Below are 16,442 nucleotides of genomic sequence, written 5' to 3' on the forward strand. Positions count from 1 at the left end.
AAGTAACATACGTAAGAGAATTATGTTAAAAAAATCATTCTTCAGGTGAAGGGAATGTCGGCGAAAAATGAATCGTTCCAAGAAAAATGTTAAATATTGCACCATAACCTTCCTCCTATTTATCTGCTCGTACAATGAACTTTTAATATAAATAATAACCAACTCTCCCATCCCTCCCTGAAACATTCTCCTGCATCACCATCAACCACGGTCGCATTTAGGTTGATGAATTTTCCAGCTCTGTTTATTTCGGTAAACAATCATTAAAACCGTTTTTTCCCACTGCCGTTCCAAAGCAATGTAGCGCAAAAATATGTTGTGCCGTGGAGCAAGACTCTTTACCTTCTCTTGAGCGTTCTTGGAATTTTGGTGGTAATTTTTTAATATCAGTAATATTCGAAGCAATTGTTATGTGTCCTTTCCCCGTCTTGTCCTGTCCGTCTTCTCGTGCCGAGGATGGACACAACCCACACTCGGTGGGTAACGATGTGCGCGTTCGCATTGACGCGACTGTTATTTGTTGTTTGGTGTTCGTTTCGCTTGTCACCCTCTCTTTCTTCCCATAACTTCTTACTCCCCAATACACCATTTTGTTTGTGTACGATGAAGGACAGGAAAGGAAAAAGAGCCCGGCCGGAGGGAGGAGGGGTGAAGTGAAATCTCATCAAACGAATGACGTAAAACGGTACGGCTGGCGACAAACAGTCCCGCGCATGGATTTGTGGATTCTGTGGCACCGGAAGTAGCCCATGATAACACAAAACCCCGGCAAGCAGCTTGACAGCTTTCGAGGGTAAGCGGTGGTAAGGTGAGAGAGGGGTTGCGAGAGGAGAATTCCTGTTCAAATCGATGGCCTTGTTGGAGGGTGGTGTGGTGGTGATGAGATGCGTGGTACAAGGATGGACAGAATTCTAGTGGCGCCACCGGTGGCGAATGACAAAAGCAATGGACGAAAATGAAATGGATGCAAGAAATTGTTATTTTTCTTTCCTCTACATCTTCGCGTGCGTGTGTATGCGAGTGTGTTTGCATGCTTCCATTTTTCCAGGACCTTCGTTTCTTGCTTCCTAACACCACAACTTAAGGACATTTCCATTAGTCGAAGTGGTGTGAAGTTGAGTTTCCTTCTGTGTATACACCTGGATTGGGATTCACAGTTCTGAAGGATTTAAATTTACTTCCCCCACTTCTGTTACCCTCCCTTTCTCTTCCTCATGTTCCCTTCGCACACCGAATGACAGGACATCCTATGGGCCGGCTCGAAGGTATCTAGCCTACGAGCTGGTGCGGCTCAAAAACACGGGCATAAAATCAAAAGCTGCCATGTTTGGCTGCGGTTTTGCGAAGGCGAAGGATGACAGACCAGGGGAATGATGGCGACGGAATGACTGATTGCTTTCTGCGCAAATGAAAACGACGGGATGTATTTAATAATAATTACACTGTGTCTCGCACTTTCACAGCTTTCCCCGTTTTTTCCCCCGTCACCCTACCCGTCCCGGTCCTATCTTTATGCCAATTTTATTCCCATTGGGCAAATGAACGCGGCTAAGTGTTGGTGATGCTGCTGCCTCGGAAAGATGTTGAAGCGAAGAAGAAGTGCAAGAAGTGGTAGAAGGAAAAAATACAGGAAGCAACAAAAGTGAAAATAATGGAAGAAAGTGTCCTTGGGAAAAGTTTCCTTTCGAGCGCAGCAGGTATCCGCACAGCGGTCGCGTACGTTTGGGTGGAAAGTACGCAACCACCATGCAGCCATAAGTTCAATCTCATCTTTCCCCCCGCACGTACCGGAACGTATCAAGCTGCTTTGCATTTCCAGCCTACTTGCAGAGGCTGAACACTGGCCAGGGGAGAAAGGTAAGGTTGATGGTAGGAAATTAAAAATGATAATGAGAAGCGTAAGGAAATGCTTTGAGGAATCCATTTAAAACGTGAACAACGTTCGAAGGTATTAGTAGCTGATGAATGAGACACCGGTTGGAAAGGGCAGAAAATATTCTCCTTTCTTTTGTACGCGAAGAAAACACACCCAAGAAGGAAAATCAAATGTAAAATCGGGTCCCTTTCTGATGCTCTCTGATGCATATCGAATTTGTACGTAACGGAATTTGTATGTTGCCGTTTGCGTATGCTTTGCGCGGCACAAAGAACGAAAACACAACAAACTGGAGTGAATTTTCCCACTCATTACACCACTAAAGAAGGGTGCCCGGTACCAATCAATCCTGAACGCGGTCTTGTTGTCCTTCTGCCAGCGCGATGGCGCACTGATTTAATTGGCTGCAAGCGAACTGGAAAAGAGACTGTTCCTTGGGTTCCGTTTCGGGATCCTAGGGTTGTTGCTTTTGTGGTTTGATTTTTCGCTTTTCGTGTATCTTTTCCCACCACCATGGGGTGGGACAAGGGCACGAACCACAGCGAACCAGGAAATGGGAGCAATTTTGTAATCAAATCAATTAATCGTTCCATTTTGGGGTTTCCCTTCGCACGGCTGCTCCGTGACTGAGCTGGGGTTTTGCGTTCTAAAATGAAAATTGGTAATGAGAAGTTTGGCGAGTGGAGCTTTTTTTTCTTAACGTGCAAGCTCTATTTGTGTCTCCATCAGGAGATAGCGAACAACAAAACAACAGCAAACAACGGGAAAGCCCTTCGAAAACAAAATAAACACAAAACTTATTCGATCTCACAAAACAAACCCGATAGAACGGCTAGATAAAGTAGATAAATTGAAACAAATCTATCCGAATGTGAATCCTCCATCCTCGTACTGCACGTTGGCTTCCACCCTGGTCGTCCCCCCCAGGACGGGTAAAAGCGTCTTGAAGGAAAAGTTGAACACTCCGGCGATTCTTATTCATTGCATTCTTTCTTTTCCTCTCCCTATATTCCCATTGTGCGATAAATGCTTTCCCAATCGTTAGGATCGCTTTTCCGGCTCTACATCTTTTCCACTTTAGTTGTGTATGTTTTTGGTTTCGTTGGCGCAAAAGGGAAAAGTTTCGATCAGAAGGAAATTACTTCGTTTGTACGCCGCACTGTGATGCTGAAGATTGGGGTGAATTGGGGCAACACAAACAGGGACACAAATGGCAACGAAAGTCAAACAAAAATACGCGCGAGCGCCTCATTGACAGAGAAGGGGTGGAAAAACTTTTCGCTTAAATTTTCGTCAACTCGGACGACAATCGATTTTTTTTTCACGGTGCATTTCTATGTAAGTTGGAGGAAGAGTTTTTAGTTTTACAACATTTACAACATTGTATCAAAGTTAAAGATAAAACAAAACATTTTCGGTAATAGAGAAAATTGATTTGAAATAATCAAGCTCCAGATAATTTTATTATTGGAATAAAATGTTAAAAATAATACTTTTAGAAACTACATTATTTCAGGCGTGTTGATACCGTCAATAGCGTACGCCTAAAATTATGCAATCTAATGACAAATTAGCAATATTTTTCTTGTACATGAGTTAAGGTTTTAAGAGTGTGTTGTCGTCGTAAACATACAGTTTTTGAGCAAGTTGGTGAAAGAAAAAAAAAAGATAATGATTCATTATTATGAGAAAGAAGTTAAAATAGCTTTAATTTAAAGAGCAATTTCAATACATTCCAAGATTAATACATGAAAGCATAAGCTCACTCACTAAAGGTGAACCTGGAATCTTAATGACCATTTCAGTTATGCTTTAAACGCTTGCGAACGCGCGTTTGTGTGCCAAATCCAATGGCCAACACAAAAGACGGCTTATCGACACTTCACGATCGCTGACGAATCAGTGGAGAAGTAATTTTCTCTCAAACGGATCCATTTGGAAAAGATTTTCCTATCCGCTTTCCCTTTCCCCTTCCCTATAAAGCAGGAATGTTCCTGTTGGTGGTGGAAATATGCGAAATGATGCGCCCTCGACTGTGTGCTGCAATTTTTACGCGAAGAAGTGTGAGACGAGAGAAAAACTTACGAAAAAAAAGGAAAGAAAGAAAACACAAATTCATCCTCCCTGAAGCAAAAGCTACGAATGAAAACTTTCTCCTCTATTGGTGAAAAAAAAATCTCAGTATGAACATTTGATGGGCGGAAGGAAAAAAAGCATAATGGAACAACGTTTCGAAAAATCTCGCTCACAATGGTGTTTTTTTAAAGCTTTCCTATTCGTTTTGAGTAAAACTGTTCGATGATTTCTTTTTTTTTTTGTCTAGATGATGAACAGTTGTTGGGTAAAGAAATTTGAATAAATAGCATTCCGAATGCGGAATCAAATCGATTTAGGGAAAGCGATTTTTGGGATGGAGAATGAAATTCAAAACCAAATTTTGCTGTGGACATTGTGTACGGGAGAGATTTGTTGTGCGATTTGTGAGGTTAATTAATGATGAATCCGATCCAGATTGAAAACCGTCACTTAAGAAGCAACGTCTCTGCTTGCTTTTGGATTAATTGGTGAAAGTGGAGATAATTTGTCGTGGTGTCGTGGAAATGTGTTGCTGATATTTGAAGAAGATTTAAAATACGTTAAAGCATGCAAAATCCTTGAAGAAAAATATATTTTTGTCAAAAAAAAAAAAGAAACACCCTCGTCGTAATGTACTTTTGAGGAAGCAAAGTTTTCCGTGCAAAACGAAGAACAAACACCGACAGTTGACGAAAAGGGAGAAAAGGTTACATATCGTTATCCTAATTTCACCGTTCGTTGATTTCTTCCCTTGACGTGGGTGGAAGAGTCAACATCGTTTCGAAAGGAGTCAACCAGTACCAAAACTCAACCCAAAATTGGTAAATAGAGCCGTTTAGGACATGTTGCCTTCTTGGAGATCCTTGTTTCTTCGGTTTTCGTTGTACGTTCGAACTCTGCCACAGAACAGAAAGGATGACAGTTATTGCTAGTTCCTCGAGCGTTATTTTTCAGCTTTTTTTTTCTTCCATGGAACCGGATTCAGCACAGCGCGTTGTACGGGCGTTTTCCTACATTTTGGCGTACTGTACCCCGTTTGCCTCAAAATTACAACCCATACCTTTCCAATCTAGATGCACCCGCCCCGATAGGGGAAATACATTCGCAATATGAAGCGACTATCTTTCGACGACTATCTTGGGTCAGTGGTTTGTGGGTAGTTTTGCTGTTATTTTGTTATGTGCATGGTGCTTATAAGTCGCCAAATGTACGTCGCCACACTATCGTTCGCTGCTGGAACATCTATTGCTGGCTCCATTGGCAAAAGGCGTCCGTTCCGACGAAAGAAGCAGAGCCACAAGACGATAAACAAACTTGAAACGGGTCCAAAACTCGTCGGAGACTTCGCCTGCCGACAAGGATACGCCGGAGACAGATAAATGTGTGCCAAGGGCAATCTTTTTTTTTGTTTCTCTCTCTCATTGCAACACTTTTGCACACTGGCATCACATGACGGCTAGCGTGAGTGCAGAGCCGAGGAGTAAATTGAGTGCACACAGTACGATAGTTTAACCATCTCCAACCGTACGAATGGTTTAGGGGTAGGACCGTGTTCTCTCGTGGACGTGGACGGGGAGAAATGTTTTCAATATTCCGTAACCATCCATATCGGGGCCTTCGTCAGAAAGCATCCACTCAAACGGGGGTTTGACGGTAAATGAAGTTTTCATTTTTCAATATTTATCAGCTGCACTAGATCGGGAGCGCACGAATTAGATAACCAAGGGAGAAATGAAGGCAATAGAAATAAAATGCTACATCGACATCTTTCGACGGGTGAAGTTTGATAATGGAGTTTGGTACAATTTCGAGATGGATACCTTCAGCAGTAAAATAATATGAAAAACAAAACCTCAGCAAAACAAGTTGCCTGAAGAGAAGGGATGATTGAAGTTTTAATAAAAATCAAGACAAATTAACTTAGAAGTTTATCCCCTATCAGGATGAACGAACAAAGGGAGCAAGTGATACGTCTTTTGCTTTTGTGATGTTTTCCAATGAAGTCATGAAGCTAAGGTAAAGTTTTCCTCCACCAACAAGGAAACAATATAAGTATGGAGTGAATTAAAATGAAGTATTGTCAAAAGCTCTGTGGATGGTGATCATCCAAGAAAAAGGCAAACATTGTAAAATAGTTTCATTAAAAGTTTAATGTAACAGAGACTCAATAAATTAAAATTGTTATGCGAAGTGCATAACTTGAAAGTTTCAATATTATCACTACAGTTGTCAAGGTATGTAATTCGCTTGTCAAAATCCCTTCACTTTTATTACCTTATCCCACACGACAAAACATTGACAAAACAAATCAACAACTCTAACATCTCTCTACACGTCAGGAAGCTTTTTATACATCCCGCTGTGCATCCACAGTGCATTCCCGCGCTACCGGAAAAGTTTTAAATTTAACTTCGATTTACTTCGCCGAACGTTATGCTTATCGACAACGAGCAACGAAATGTGGTGCGGGTTGTCTCTGTGTGGGTAGCATGAAAGTCTGCCTTGTTGTCTAGCTTTTATTACTTTTTAATGGGAATTGACACGGAGAAAAATAATATCGCTTCGAGCGGCGTGCAGATCCGAACGGCGGAGCGGGCTGTAATCCCTTGATAAATCTGACAAAAGAATATTTCACGCTAGATGTGATACGATCAGACATGTGTATCGATACTCGGAATGTGGGTACTGTTGTGGCCGCTAGGCGATTAAAAATTTAACGACTTGCAAGTTACGGTAAGTTGATTCCATTTTCTTCTCGCCAAACTAAACGCAACCATTGATGCCATTGTGGGTTTGTGTGCGCATCCGTTTCGATGGAACTCCGTAATCAGAACTTTCAGCGAAGCAAAGTACTCGCAAAAAACTGGTGATGTCGCCCAGAAAATAATTCATACGTGAAGAAAGTTTTCATAATTCTTTGCTACTCCTCGGGTTGGATTTTTCCCTCTCTCTCTCGATCGAGGGCAAATTGGAGTGTGAAAAAATTTACTTTAATTGCTTTTTCGTGTTTCGGGGCAGGGTTTTTGTGGGATTGCATATACAGTTTTATTTCTTGTTTGTTTTTTTGTCGTTTAGCACCGAGAGGTCTATCAAGGGGATAAGAATATTTGGACAGAATGTAAGATTTCGGAAAAAATCGCTTCAAAACTTACCGCCACTCTCGGCACAGCAAAACAAAGACCCGGAAGGTCCGATAGGAAGATAACTTGGTTTCAAAAAGCGAAAAGTTTTGCGATCGTAAAAACGAGATTTTATGAGCCACAAGTACGGATAGTAGGGAAGGTATACGATCGAAGCGGAGCGATTTCTTATACGGAAGTTTCGTCCATTTTATTTTGTGATGCAAAAGAAAAATGCACTAAAATCGGTTTGTCGGTTGGTTGGGTTAGTTTTGTGGCGATTAGTTTGGAACGGGTTTTTAAACAGCTTTGCTAAAGTTGAGTAAAAACCGTTCACCTCCATCATCTGATAATGGCTAGCGATTTGTAATGGGGGAAACCAGAGAGTTTGATCGTTTTAATGTATATTTTGGGGAAAAGAACGATAGTTTAAAAGAACGAACTCCAGTTCCGAGATATGGGCTTTCCGTGTTGTACTTTTTGAGGTTTGGTTTTGAACACTGTGTGAAAATGTATTTCCGTATTGAATGGATCGTCACGTGCCACGTGTAGGTGGATGAATAATTCTCAAGGTAAAGGACATTCGAGAGTCTACGTTAAAAATATAAACGTAGATATTATCCGAAACATTAGACACGAAGGCGGAACGAGCTTTGGGAAAGTTCCACAATGAATATTCAATATTTCTCCGAAAAGAAAATGAGTAGGTGACTTCAGCTTTTTCATCGATGATTCGATTGATGGCTTAGTTACGCTATAAGAAAGGCATCAAACAACACCTCCTGTGAAACCCTTGAAATGTTTTTTTACGAAACTCAGTCTTAAATCTTAGGCCCTTCAAGATATTCCGATGGCAGCCATATTGGGTTTAGACGAAAGTTTCCAAACTTTTGTCTATTAACGGAGAATTCCTTGGCGTGGAGCAAACTGTTCAATCTAACACACCAAATATAACTTGTTACACCCAAGTTAGAAGAAATCATGCCCATTAATTTGCAATTCCCTTCCAAGCGTTAGAGAATGTGAAATGAATTAGTACCAGCACACGATTCAATGCCCTTCAAGAACTCCTCCGCACATGGAAAGTAAACCAGTCAAACGAAGGAGAACAATTTAATTTGTGCCATGTACAACTCACACAAACACTTACCTTCTCCTTCGTCGCCTACACAGACCCACACACACACACACACGACCGACCGAAACATCAAAGTAACTCCGAGTTCCAGCTCCGCAACGTTGGTCACATTCCTCTTTTATTTGGTTTGTAATTGCTTGGTAAATTTTCTACTACTCTGCAACGATACACGGCACACGGCCGACATTACGATAGTGGTGCCAACGTCAGCGAGTCATCAGGGTCGTCCTCCGATAGTTGCGCGATGGACAGATTGTGCTGGAATGGGCGCGGTGACACTGGGAGTGTTATGTTTTCTGCAATGTATGAAAGGAATTGGTAATGAATACAAAAATAAATGCAACCATACGACGACGGGGACGATCTGGACGGGGGAACGACGTATCGACGTTTGAGAGTACGAGCACGAGAAAAAAGCCAAACACACGGCCAGTACAGTATAAAAGAAGGCAAAAGTATAACACTGTATGATGGTGAAAGTTCGTCTGTGAAGGAAATATTCATACCCGGTTGGAGGTAATTTACATTTTACTTGTTCATTTGACCCAACCCGGGCGGTGGTGGAGTGGTCCTATTCGCTATCCACGTCAAGATCTTCATAGCGATGTGCTGTGGCAGCATATATGTACGTACCTACAAGATAAGTATTTTTATTCTATTCCGTAACATCGCTCACACTGCAGTCATCATGGGCGTTGTACCGGTTCGTTGCTGCACGTACCAAAAACGCTGCATGACGCGTAGTTGACGTGACGGAATTATGGTTCAGTTTAATTTCCTTAAAACAAATGTAAACCCGGGATGGTTGGTCGACCAAAAACACACAACAACACACACACCACGGACAGGGTTGGAATGTGTTGTTTTCACTTAATTTCAATAACGTCAAACAACTTCAACTGCTTACGGGTGCTTTAAAGGCAATGGGTATCCACTCCCCAAAAAGATAAGCTCAATTCCAACCAATCCTCTAAATATTCCAGTCACAAGTCTCGGGCGGTGGGCAGTGGTGCGTGTTTGCATCTTTCTTTCTTGAAACAATTTCCCATGCCCATGCCCAGTCATGTGGGGCATGGAGGGCACTGGTGGCAAAACGCTGAAAGTGTCACGAAGTACCCTCCAGCACAGGAGCTATACGTGTGGACGAACCAAAGTAGTAAAGCTTTGGAAGACGGGACATCTCTCGTGACCTGCATGACTCGCAGCTTTCGAGCAGCGACTTGGAGCTGGGGCGAAAGCAGCAAAAGCTAACCTTCACGACAGATGACGTTTTGTGTAAGCTGCTCAGCGTTATTTGACATAACGCAACCGAACCACAGCCACCGGTACCGTGGGTTTCAAATCTCTTCTCTCGGATGTTTTCCTTTTCCATTTTTTTTCTTCTTTTTTTTGGGTTAGCAGTTTTTGGTGCCCCAAAGCGCAGCCAATCATGGAAAACCACCCCCCCGGGAGACAGGGATTTGCGCAAAGTTCGGGCTTTTTGGTGCTGTTTTTATTTCCCTCCACACAACACCACAGCACGCATCGCACCTCTTGTCCTTCACCCTCAAAAACAGAGGGAGGTTCAAATGCGAAAGTGAACGAAAAAATATTTTAAATTAAAGAAAATTCAATTTAAAATTGACAAACAGCTGCGAACGAGCGCGAGACCCGAAGGCGTTCCCGGGAGGTTTTTCCCGGGAGGTGAAACACATGCGACAACACTAGATATGAAATGATCCACCTTTTTTTTTCTCGCGTGCATTCTTTCTCTCTCTCTCCTCTTCTGCACCATATTTTCTTCAAACATAATTCTACATCGCGCCCCCATTTTGGGGCAGAAGACTGTCGTTGTCAGGATCGCGACCGAAACACCCCGTAACTCCCGAAGTCAACTGCAAATAGTGTGAAGAAGGCGAGCTTTTCCAAGGCTTCCAGTGCTGTGGGCAGGCAACAACAAGACGAGAGAGCAAAAAAAAAGTGGACGACGGCAGGATGATCGTCAGCGAGGAGGGAAATGAAAACGAAAACGTAACGATATCAACGGGGGATTATTTTTTCGCGACCTTTTCTTCGCGCGCTTCTACCATACACACACACACACACACATGAAGGATGCTCTTTACGAACAAAAGCTGAGGGCAAAAGAAAAAAAAAAGAAAGCAAAGGAACGCCTGGAATATCCTTTAGCAATGCGGGGGATTGTACTATTCCACTCTGAAGTGAGAAAAGGGTGGGTTGGAGCAGGGGCAGCTGGAAAGAAGATAAAAATTCTGATGACTTTATTTTAGTGCGATGAAGATCCGCGCCCTACGGTAAGGCATTTGGGGTTCGGTTGGGTACGTTGGCTGGTGTTTTTTTTCTCTCCAACCGAGGCTACGAGATTGACTCTCTTCGTGTTGTGGTACCGAGACCCATGCAGTATGCAGGAACGCACGTAGAGGTGTGTATAAAAATGAGAAAAGATTCAATTCACCAACCCCGCTTGCTCGGTAAGAGTCGCCGCGGATGGGACGACTACCATAAAGAAGTGCAGAAAGGATCAGGACGACGACAACGACGACCACGGGACGATGAGGATGGTTCCTGGCTTCGTATGCCGCTGTCACGATTGTCAAGCTCCCGGGTACCGTGTACATACTGCGGCCCACTTTGCCCGGGTAATAGTTCACTTTGGCCGCGCGGGTATGTCGGCCGAGAGCTGAAGTACACACGCGGCAAGCTTTGAATACACATCGTTCCATTCGGGGGAAACAGGAACCAAAGTGCTTTATGCTTGCTTCGCCCATCACGCCCATCCACTTCCCGTACCCCCCCCCCCCCCCCCCCCGCCCTCCCCCTCTGGCCAGGTGGCTGTGGATGCTGGGCCGCGTCAAGATTGTGTGTGAATGTGTGCAGGAATAGGACAGAAGCATAAAATTTGCGTGTGCTTTCTTAGCCAGATTAGGTTAAGGCGAATGGTTAGGAGAGGCGAAAGATAGATATGGAAAATTATGATGATTTTTCCGCATATCCCCCTCATATCCTCTTGTGTCCCCACCGTATGCGTTCTCACTTCGGCAGGAGAGTAAATGCTATTTGCATCTGTCCCTGATGTCCGGAACTTGGCAAGATGGCTAAAGGTGGAGATTAAGTCGCAAACCTTTCGGCGACACAGGACGGTCGCCGTTTGACCGTTTTCGGTATGTAAGGCAAATGGCAGGGAGGGGGAGAAAAAAGGTTCTTCTGTTTGGTTGTGTTCGCTGCACTGCGTTGACGGAGTTTTCCATTACCTGAATGGGATTTTGTAACCGGGTGACGTATGATGAATGTGGTTTTGCAAGGCGCTGCAAGAAATGAAATCACTGTGTTGCAATTCCATTTTGTGTGTGCCTTTGCTCGTGATTCGAGTTCACTTTTGCATAGATTGGATGTTCCGATTTAATTTTGAAAAACGCAACGCGGAGTGACGATGCATTTATTTAATTTTTTTTCTGTTGAATGAATTGAAAATGTTACCAAATGAATCAAATCTGTTGAAACTCACTTTTTTTGTAACAGAAATAAAATTATAAAAGGGTTTTCATAACATCACAATAAAGCAAAATTGTGACACACGTTGCATACTTTTAGGCGCTCTATTTTCCCCAATTAAAAAGTAATAAAGAAGGGAAAAATATGTTTAAAATATACATTTTTTTTTCATCACTCACCAATGTAGTGAGTACAATGTACAATGTATCTACCAGGTACCAGGCATAGTCAGCATAACAATTTTCATTACAATACATTACAGTACGACACAGTATGCACAAAAAAACACACAACACAAACAAAGCCGTTGCGTTAATTGTCGAAAAATGCAATTGAATCCGGAGTGGTAATTTAAATTTCGTTCATTTGTAGATGAAACAAAAAAAAAGAACGAAATACCATAAAGGTTTAAATAAAACCCCTTTCTGACACTCCCTGAAAAGGAAGAGAAACGGAAAAAACCCTCCGTCGAACTACAGCAAACAGGAATTTCGCCAAATAATACCATTACCGTTGGGCGCACCGGCCCAAATGAAGCACTGTGCCCACGTGCACAGTGTATTAAGTGGAATAATTAAACACTGATTGGCCATTATCCACTCCAACGCAGCTGATGGACGGGTGGATCACGTGTGCGCTTGTGTTTCATCATTATACCCGCGCGATACCTTCGGTGAGGCCTCTATCCTTTCGGGCTGTCCCGCATCAGGGTGCGAGAGATTTTAATTTAAAAAAGATTTCACTTTAATTTTTTGTTGTTGATTTTAAGTCGTACATTCTTTCTCTGATTACATGCCACACATTGTAAAGCGGTAGTGTGAATTTGATTGGCATTGCCGAATGGGACACAGTTTTGTTTCTCAGCCAAAGAGCTTATTTTCCAATTTCGAAATACGCCTGTTACCCGTTACACGGCAGCAGAGAAGCAATGCAGGGGAAACCAAATAATCCCTCTGTATTGAATTGACGAGACGAGAATGATTTCAATCTGATGTCACATGATGACAAAAAGATAATATGTGTGTCTGTGTGTGTGTGTGAAATGAAATATTTCAAACGTGAAACCATGGCTTCAGGCTGTGTTCAAAGAAGCTGCAGTGTTCCCATGCTTGGCAAACATATTTTCGCACCAGAATCAATAATCAACCTATCTTCGGTACCGTTTGCCGAGTTTGGGGGGAAAAACTTGAGTTGACTCGCTTCCAACGGTTTCGTGCATGTGCTTGCAACCGTTCTTAAGATTTGCTTTCTTACCCACACCATGTGTGTGTGTGTCTGCTTAGCTAACAATCAACCATCATCCCTTTGCTGGAAGAATGCACTCTGCACGAAGGAACCATGCACACCCAGCAAGGACACGCTTCTGCTTTGTGGTGGATGAAAGTTTATCTCACTGCAATCACTCACTCAAGTTTCGTCTTGCTGGCTGGAACAATCTTATGCGCTTCGGCTTTTGGGGACGGATGTCTTAGCCATGGTGACAAAACGACGATTCTAAGGCAAACTTTTAACCACGTCAAACGTGTGAACCCAATTTTGCGAATCGCGATGAGAAGTCATGCGGACATGATGGAAATGGTTGCGTCTACGATCAGGGAACGGCAAGCACAGAAACTGTTACAATGGATAGCACAACATTATGCTTTATTAAACTGCGCATCATAAATGGGATCATTTTGTGAAGGAAATTGCATACATTTGGGCGCTATAGTCACAAAAGAACGGGTCTTAAAAAAACGAATTGAAATAAATTTGATGTCAGCGATAATGAAGCAATAAAGCTTAAAAGATAAACATCTTAAGATATATTATTTGTATAAACAAAATTTCCTTTCAATGACTATGTTGCCGACTGTTTCAAACCTTGGAGCCAATTTAGACGGATGTTTACTTTATTGGACGTTATTGATCTTTCGTTTTTACCACATCGAAACCTTGGTGCTTGTTAAGCCCTGCCTTCTACGAAAAGGTTGAACGAAAGCAACATCAACCTAAATGTATTTATTTTAGCACAGCAGCAGCAGCCCCCGTTTACCCTTAGCACCCTTCCCAACCCAAAACGGGTCCCCGTGTAGGATGTAGAATAATCTGACATCGGAAAATAGTTTCCCTTGAATGAAGGAGTGTCGCCATTTCCCGGTCGCCAAAAACCTCAACGAAACATAGTTTCCCGAAGATTCCTGTATCTTCAACACCTTTCTGCCAGGCGACGGTGGCACAGGATTTGAGGGTAGGGCTTGCTTTACCACAAGAAAGAAGGTAATTAGAACGATTGCCATGCGCCCGACCCGGGGCGGGTGAAAAGCCCTACGGAAGCCACGATAAGTTGGGTGCGCGCATTTTCACCATTCGCCGGAAAAGGTAAATCCTTGTTTCTGTTCCCGCTTGCTCTGGATGAAAGTTTTCCGGTTAGAATTAAGGACGGAAGGTGCTTCAGTTTCGCTTCAGCTTCAAGCACCGAAGCGAATTACACGCGGATGGTAGCACAAATTTCAATCCGCAGTTGAGATGTTTATTTGGAGTTTCTGGAGCGACTATCGAGCGCGCGGAAACACTTTACAACGTTCCTGCTGTCCCGGGGGGTGGAGGGGGGAAGGGTTTTTGTTGATGAAAGAAAAAGGGTGCAACGATTCGGGATGGGAAAAAGGAAAAGATTCCCAGAGCGTTACCATACAGTTTGCGAAGGCAATTTTCCAAATCCACGCACACGTGCATTTTTTTCTCTCTCGCACACACGCATGATGTGAAAATTTGAACTTAATTAAAATTCTTCGATGGAAAATATCTTTCTATCGAATTCATCTTTCGCAAAGTGTCTTTCTGACGTCATGCGTGTCGTACAAACTTTGTAGTAACGGCAGAAAAAAGGGACTCATTACTCCTATGCTCCGTTGGAAGTAATGTAGATACGTCACCTTCCTTCCGTTCACTTTAAAAGGACACGTTATTATTTTCGTCATAATTTTCTGCACCCATCCTGTAATGAGCAAAACATTCCATGCGATGGAAGGCACCGGTGTAACGGATATATACATGCATTACGGAGGCCGTATGTTTCTACATCCCTAAGGGCGACTACCGAAAAACCCCGACCCGAGCGAGCTTTCTCTCCACGCAGCCACGCAGCCCGGGCAGTATCGTGATAATGGTTGTAAATTTAATTAAAATTTTCCTCGCAGCAGGTGTGTGTATGTGTGTTTCCGAGCATGTATACGTGCGGATGTATGTGTGAAAAACTGTTCCCGACAGTACCATGATTGACTCGGGAAAGTCCTCCCACTTAACCGAATAAACGTATGGAGCGGCTCTAAACCCTTGGGAGGGGGTCATGTTTTAGGGGAAAATCTTCTCACATTCACTCCTGGAAAAGCTTCAGCCCCGACGGGCTTACCCAGAATCCTTTTCGGGGTGTTTTTTTTTTGGCGAATGCTTCAGGACCTTTCATGTTACAAACACGTACCTTCGAAGCCGTATCGTTTGCAAAAGAAATAATGAACCAAACTAGACGTAATTCATGTTTACGAAGTGGAAGATTAATTTTGGGATCAGTTTGAGCAGAAAAAAAACAAAACAAGTTTAAAATTTCATCTAATTGAAGTTTCTTTTTCTTCTCATTTTACTTTGGGTTAAATATAAGTTTTTTTTCTTTTCTTAATTATGGTATCATGGATGCAGTATGATTAAACCAAGCAATTTCATGTTACAGTAGCGCCTAAATGTATGCAATTTGTACGCATAAAGCACTGCGACGCTTAGGAAAAGCTACGCATTTGCTTTCATTCGCCTTAAATTCGCATTTCAATGCATATTAAATGCTTTATTTTCTTCCCTCATTCTTCTCTCATTGTAGATCATTCCTATTCAAGGGCAACCGAGCTACTGTTGCTAATTTTCCACCACAATATAACCGAAACCATTCCATGTAACCGAGCTGCATTACAGTCGAAACAAAATGAGGTAATTATGTGTGTTTTTTCCTCCCCAACTGCTATTTTGCATTACGTATTTAACTTATTTCCACCTTTTGCATTGATAGCAAGCAACAAACGATTCGAAAAAGAAAAAAAGAAGTCAGAAACAGAAATCAAAGCCAAAGCAAAGCTGCTCTTTGATGACGGATTGCATACCCTGCAAATAACATTCATCCATTTCCATTTGTTCGTTCGTTCATTCAGCTGCTCTCGATGCCATCGACAGGTGATGGAAAACGTTCTGGATAATATATCCAACGTTTGAAGGAAGGGCCGTGGGGAGAGGGAGTAACAAAAGGGGGATGAAAAGGGGGGAAATGAAATTAATCAACAGTGTACCTCGTTTTTCAATATCCTCCATCCTTCAGTATCAGACGATTTCAGAGAAGAATGATTTTTTTTTTATTTATTATGTGTTGCCAATTTTTTGTTGTTCGAATCCATTCGCAATCCCTGATCCCCTTAATACCAACGAAGCACAGCTTTTTTTTCTTTTTCACCGAAAGCTTCGAAAGTATTTATATGCAGTATTTATTTGTGGTCTTTTGCTCTCCCACGTAGGCGAAAGCACCACTTTTGCCCTTTTTTCATTCTTTTGCACCGTTTTACCTTTTTACCGTTGGTAACGCAATAGACAACAGTGAGCAACAAAAAAAAGCTTTATTACACAAAAAAAATAACTTCTTTCTCAATCTCCCGAGAATGCTTTTGCGATCGAAGGGAATGTTTTAAAAAGAAAAAAAGAAAGCTGGATGCATCTGCGGAACCGC

General features: G+C 42.5%; 2 protein-coding genes across 7 annotated transcripts in view; one reads left to right on the forward strand and one right to left on the reverse strand.

Moving 5' to 3' along the window:
* Positions 1–16,442, forward strand: part of LOC125771283 (glucose transporter type 1) — a 167,771-nt gene that overhangs the window by 23,562 nt on the left and 127,767 nt on the right. The gene's annotated exons all lie outside the window — the stretch shown is intronic.
* The window catches only part of LOC125771288 (uncharacterized), a 41,830-nt gene continuing 33,156 nt past the window's right edge, over positions 7,769–16,442 (reverse strand). The window contains exon 7 of the mRNA XM_049441785.1: positions 7,769–8,505. Within this exon, the coding sequence (XP_049297742.1) occupies positions 8,396–8,505 (110 nt within the window). The 3' untranslated portion in view covers positions 7,769–8,395. The remainder of the gene's footprint in view (positions 8,506–16,442) is intronic.

This window comes from Anopheles funestus, chromosome 3RL, assembly GCF_943734845.2.
Source record: "Anopheles funestus chromosome 3RL, idAnoFuneDA-416_04, whole genome shotgun sequence".
NCBI lineage: Eukaryota > Metazoa > Arthropoda > Insecta > Diptera > Culicidae > Anopheles > Anopheles funestus.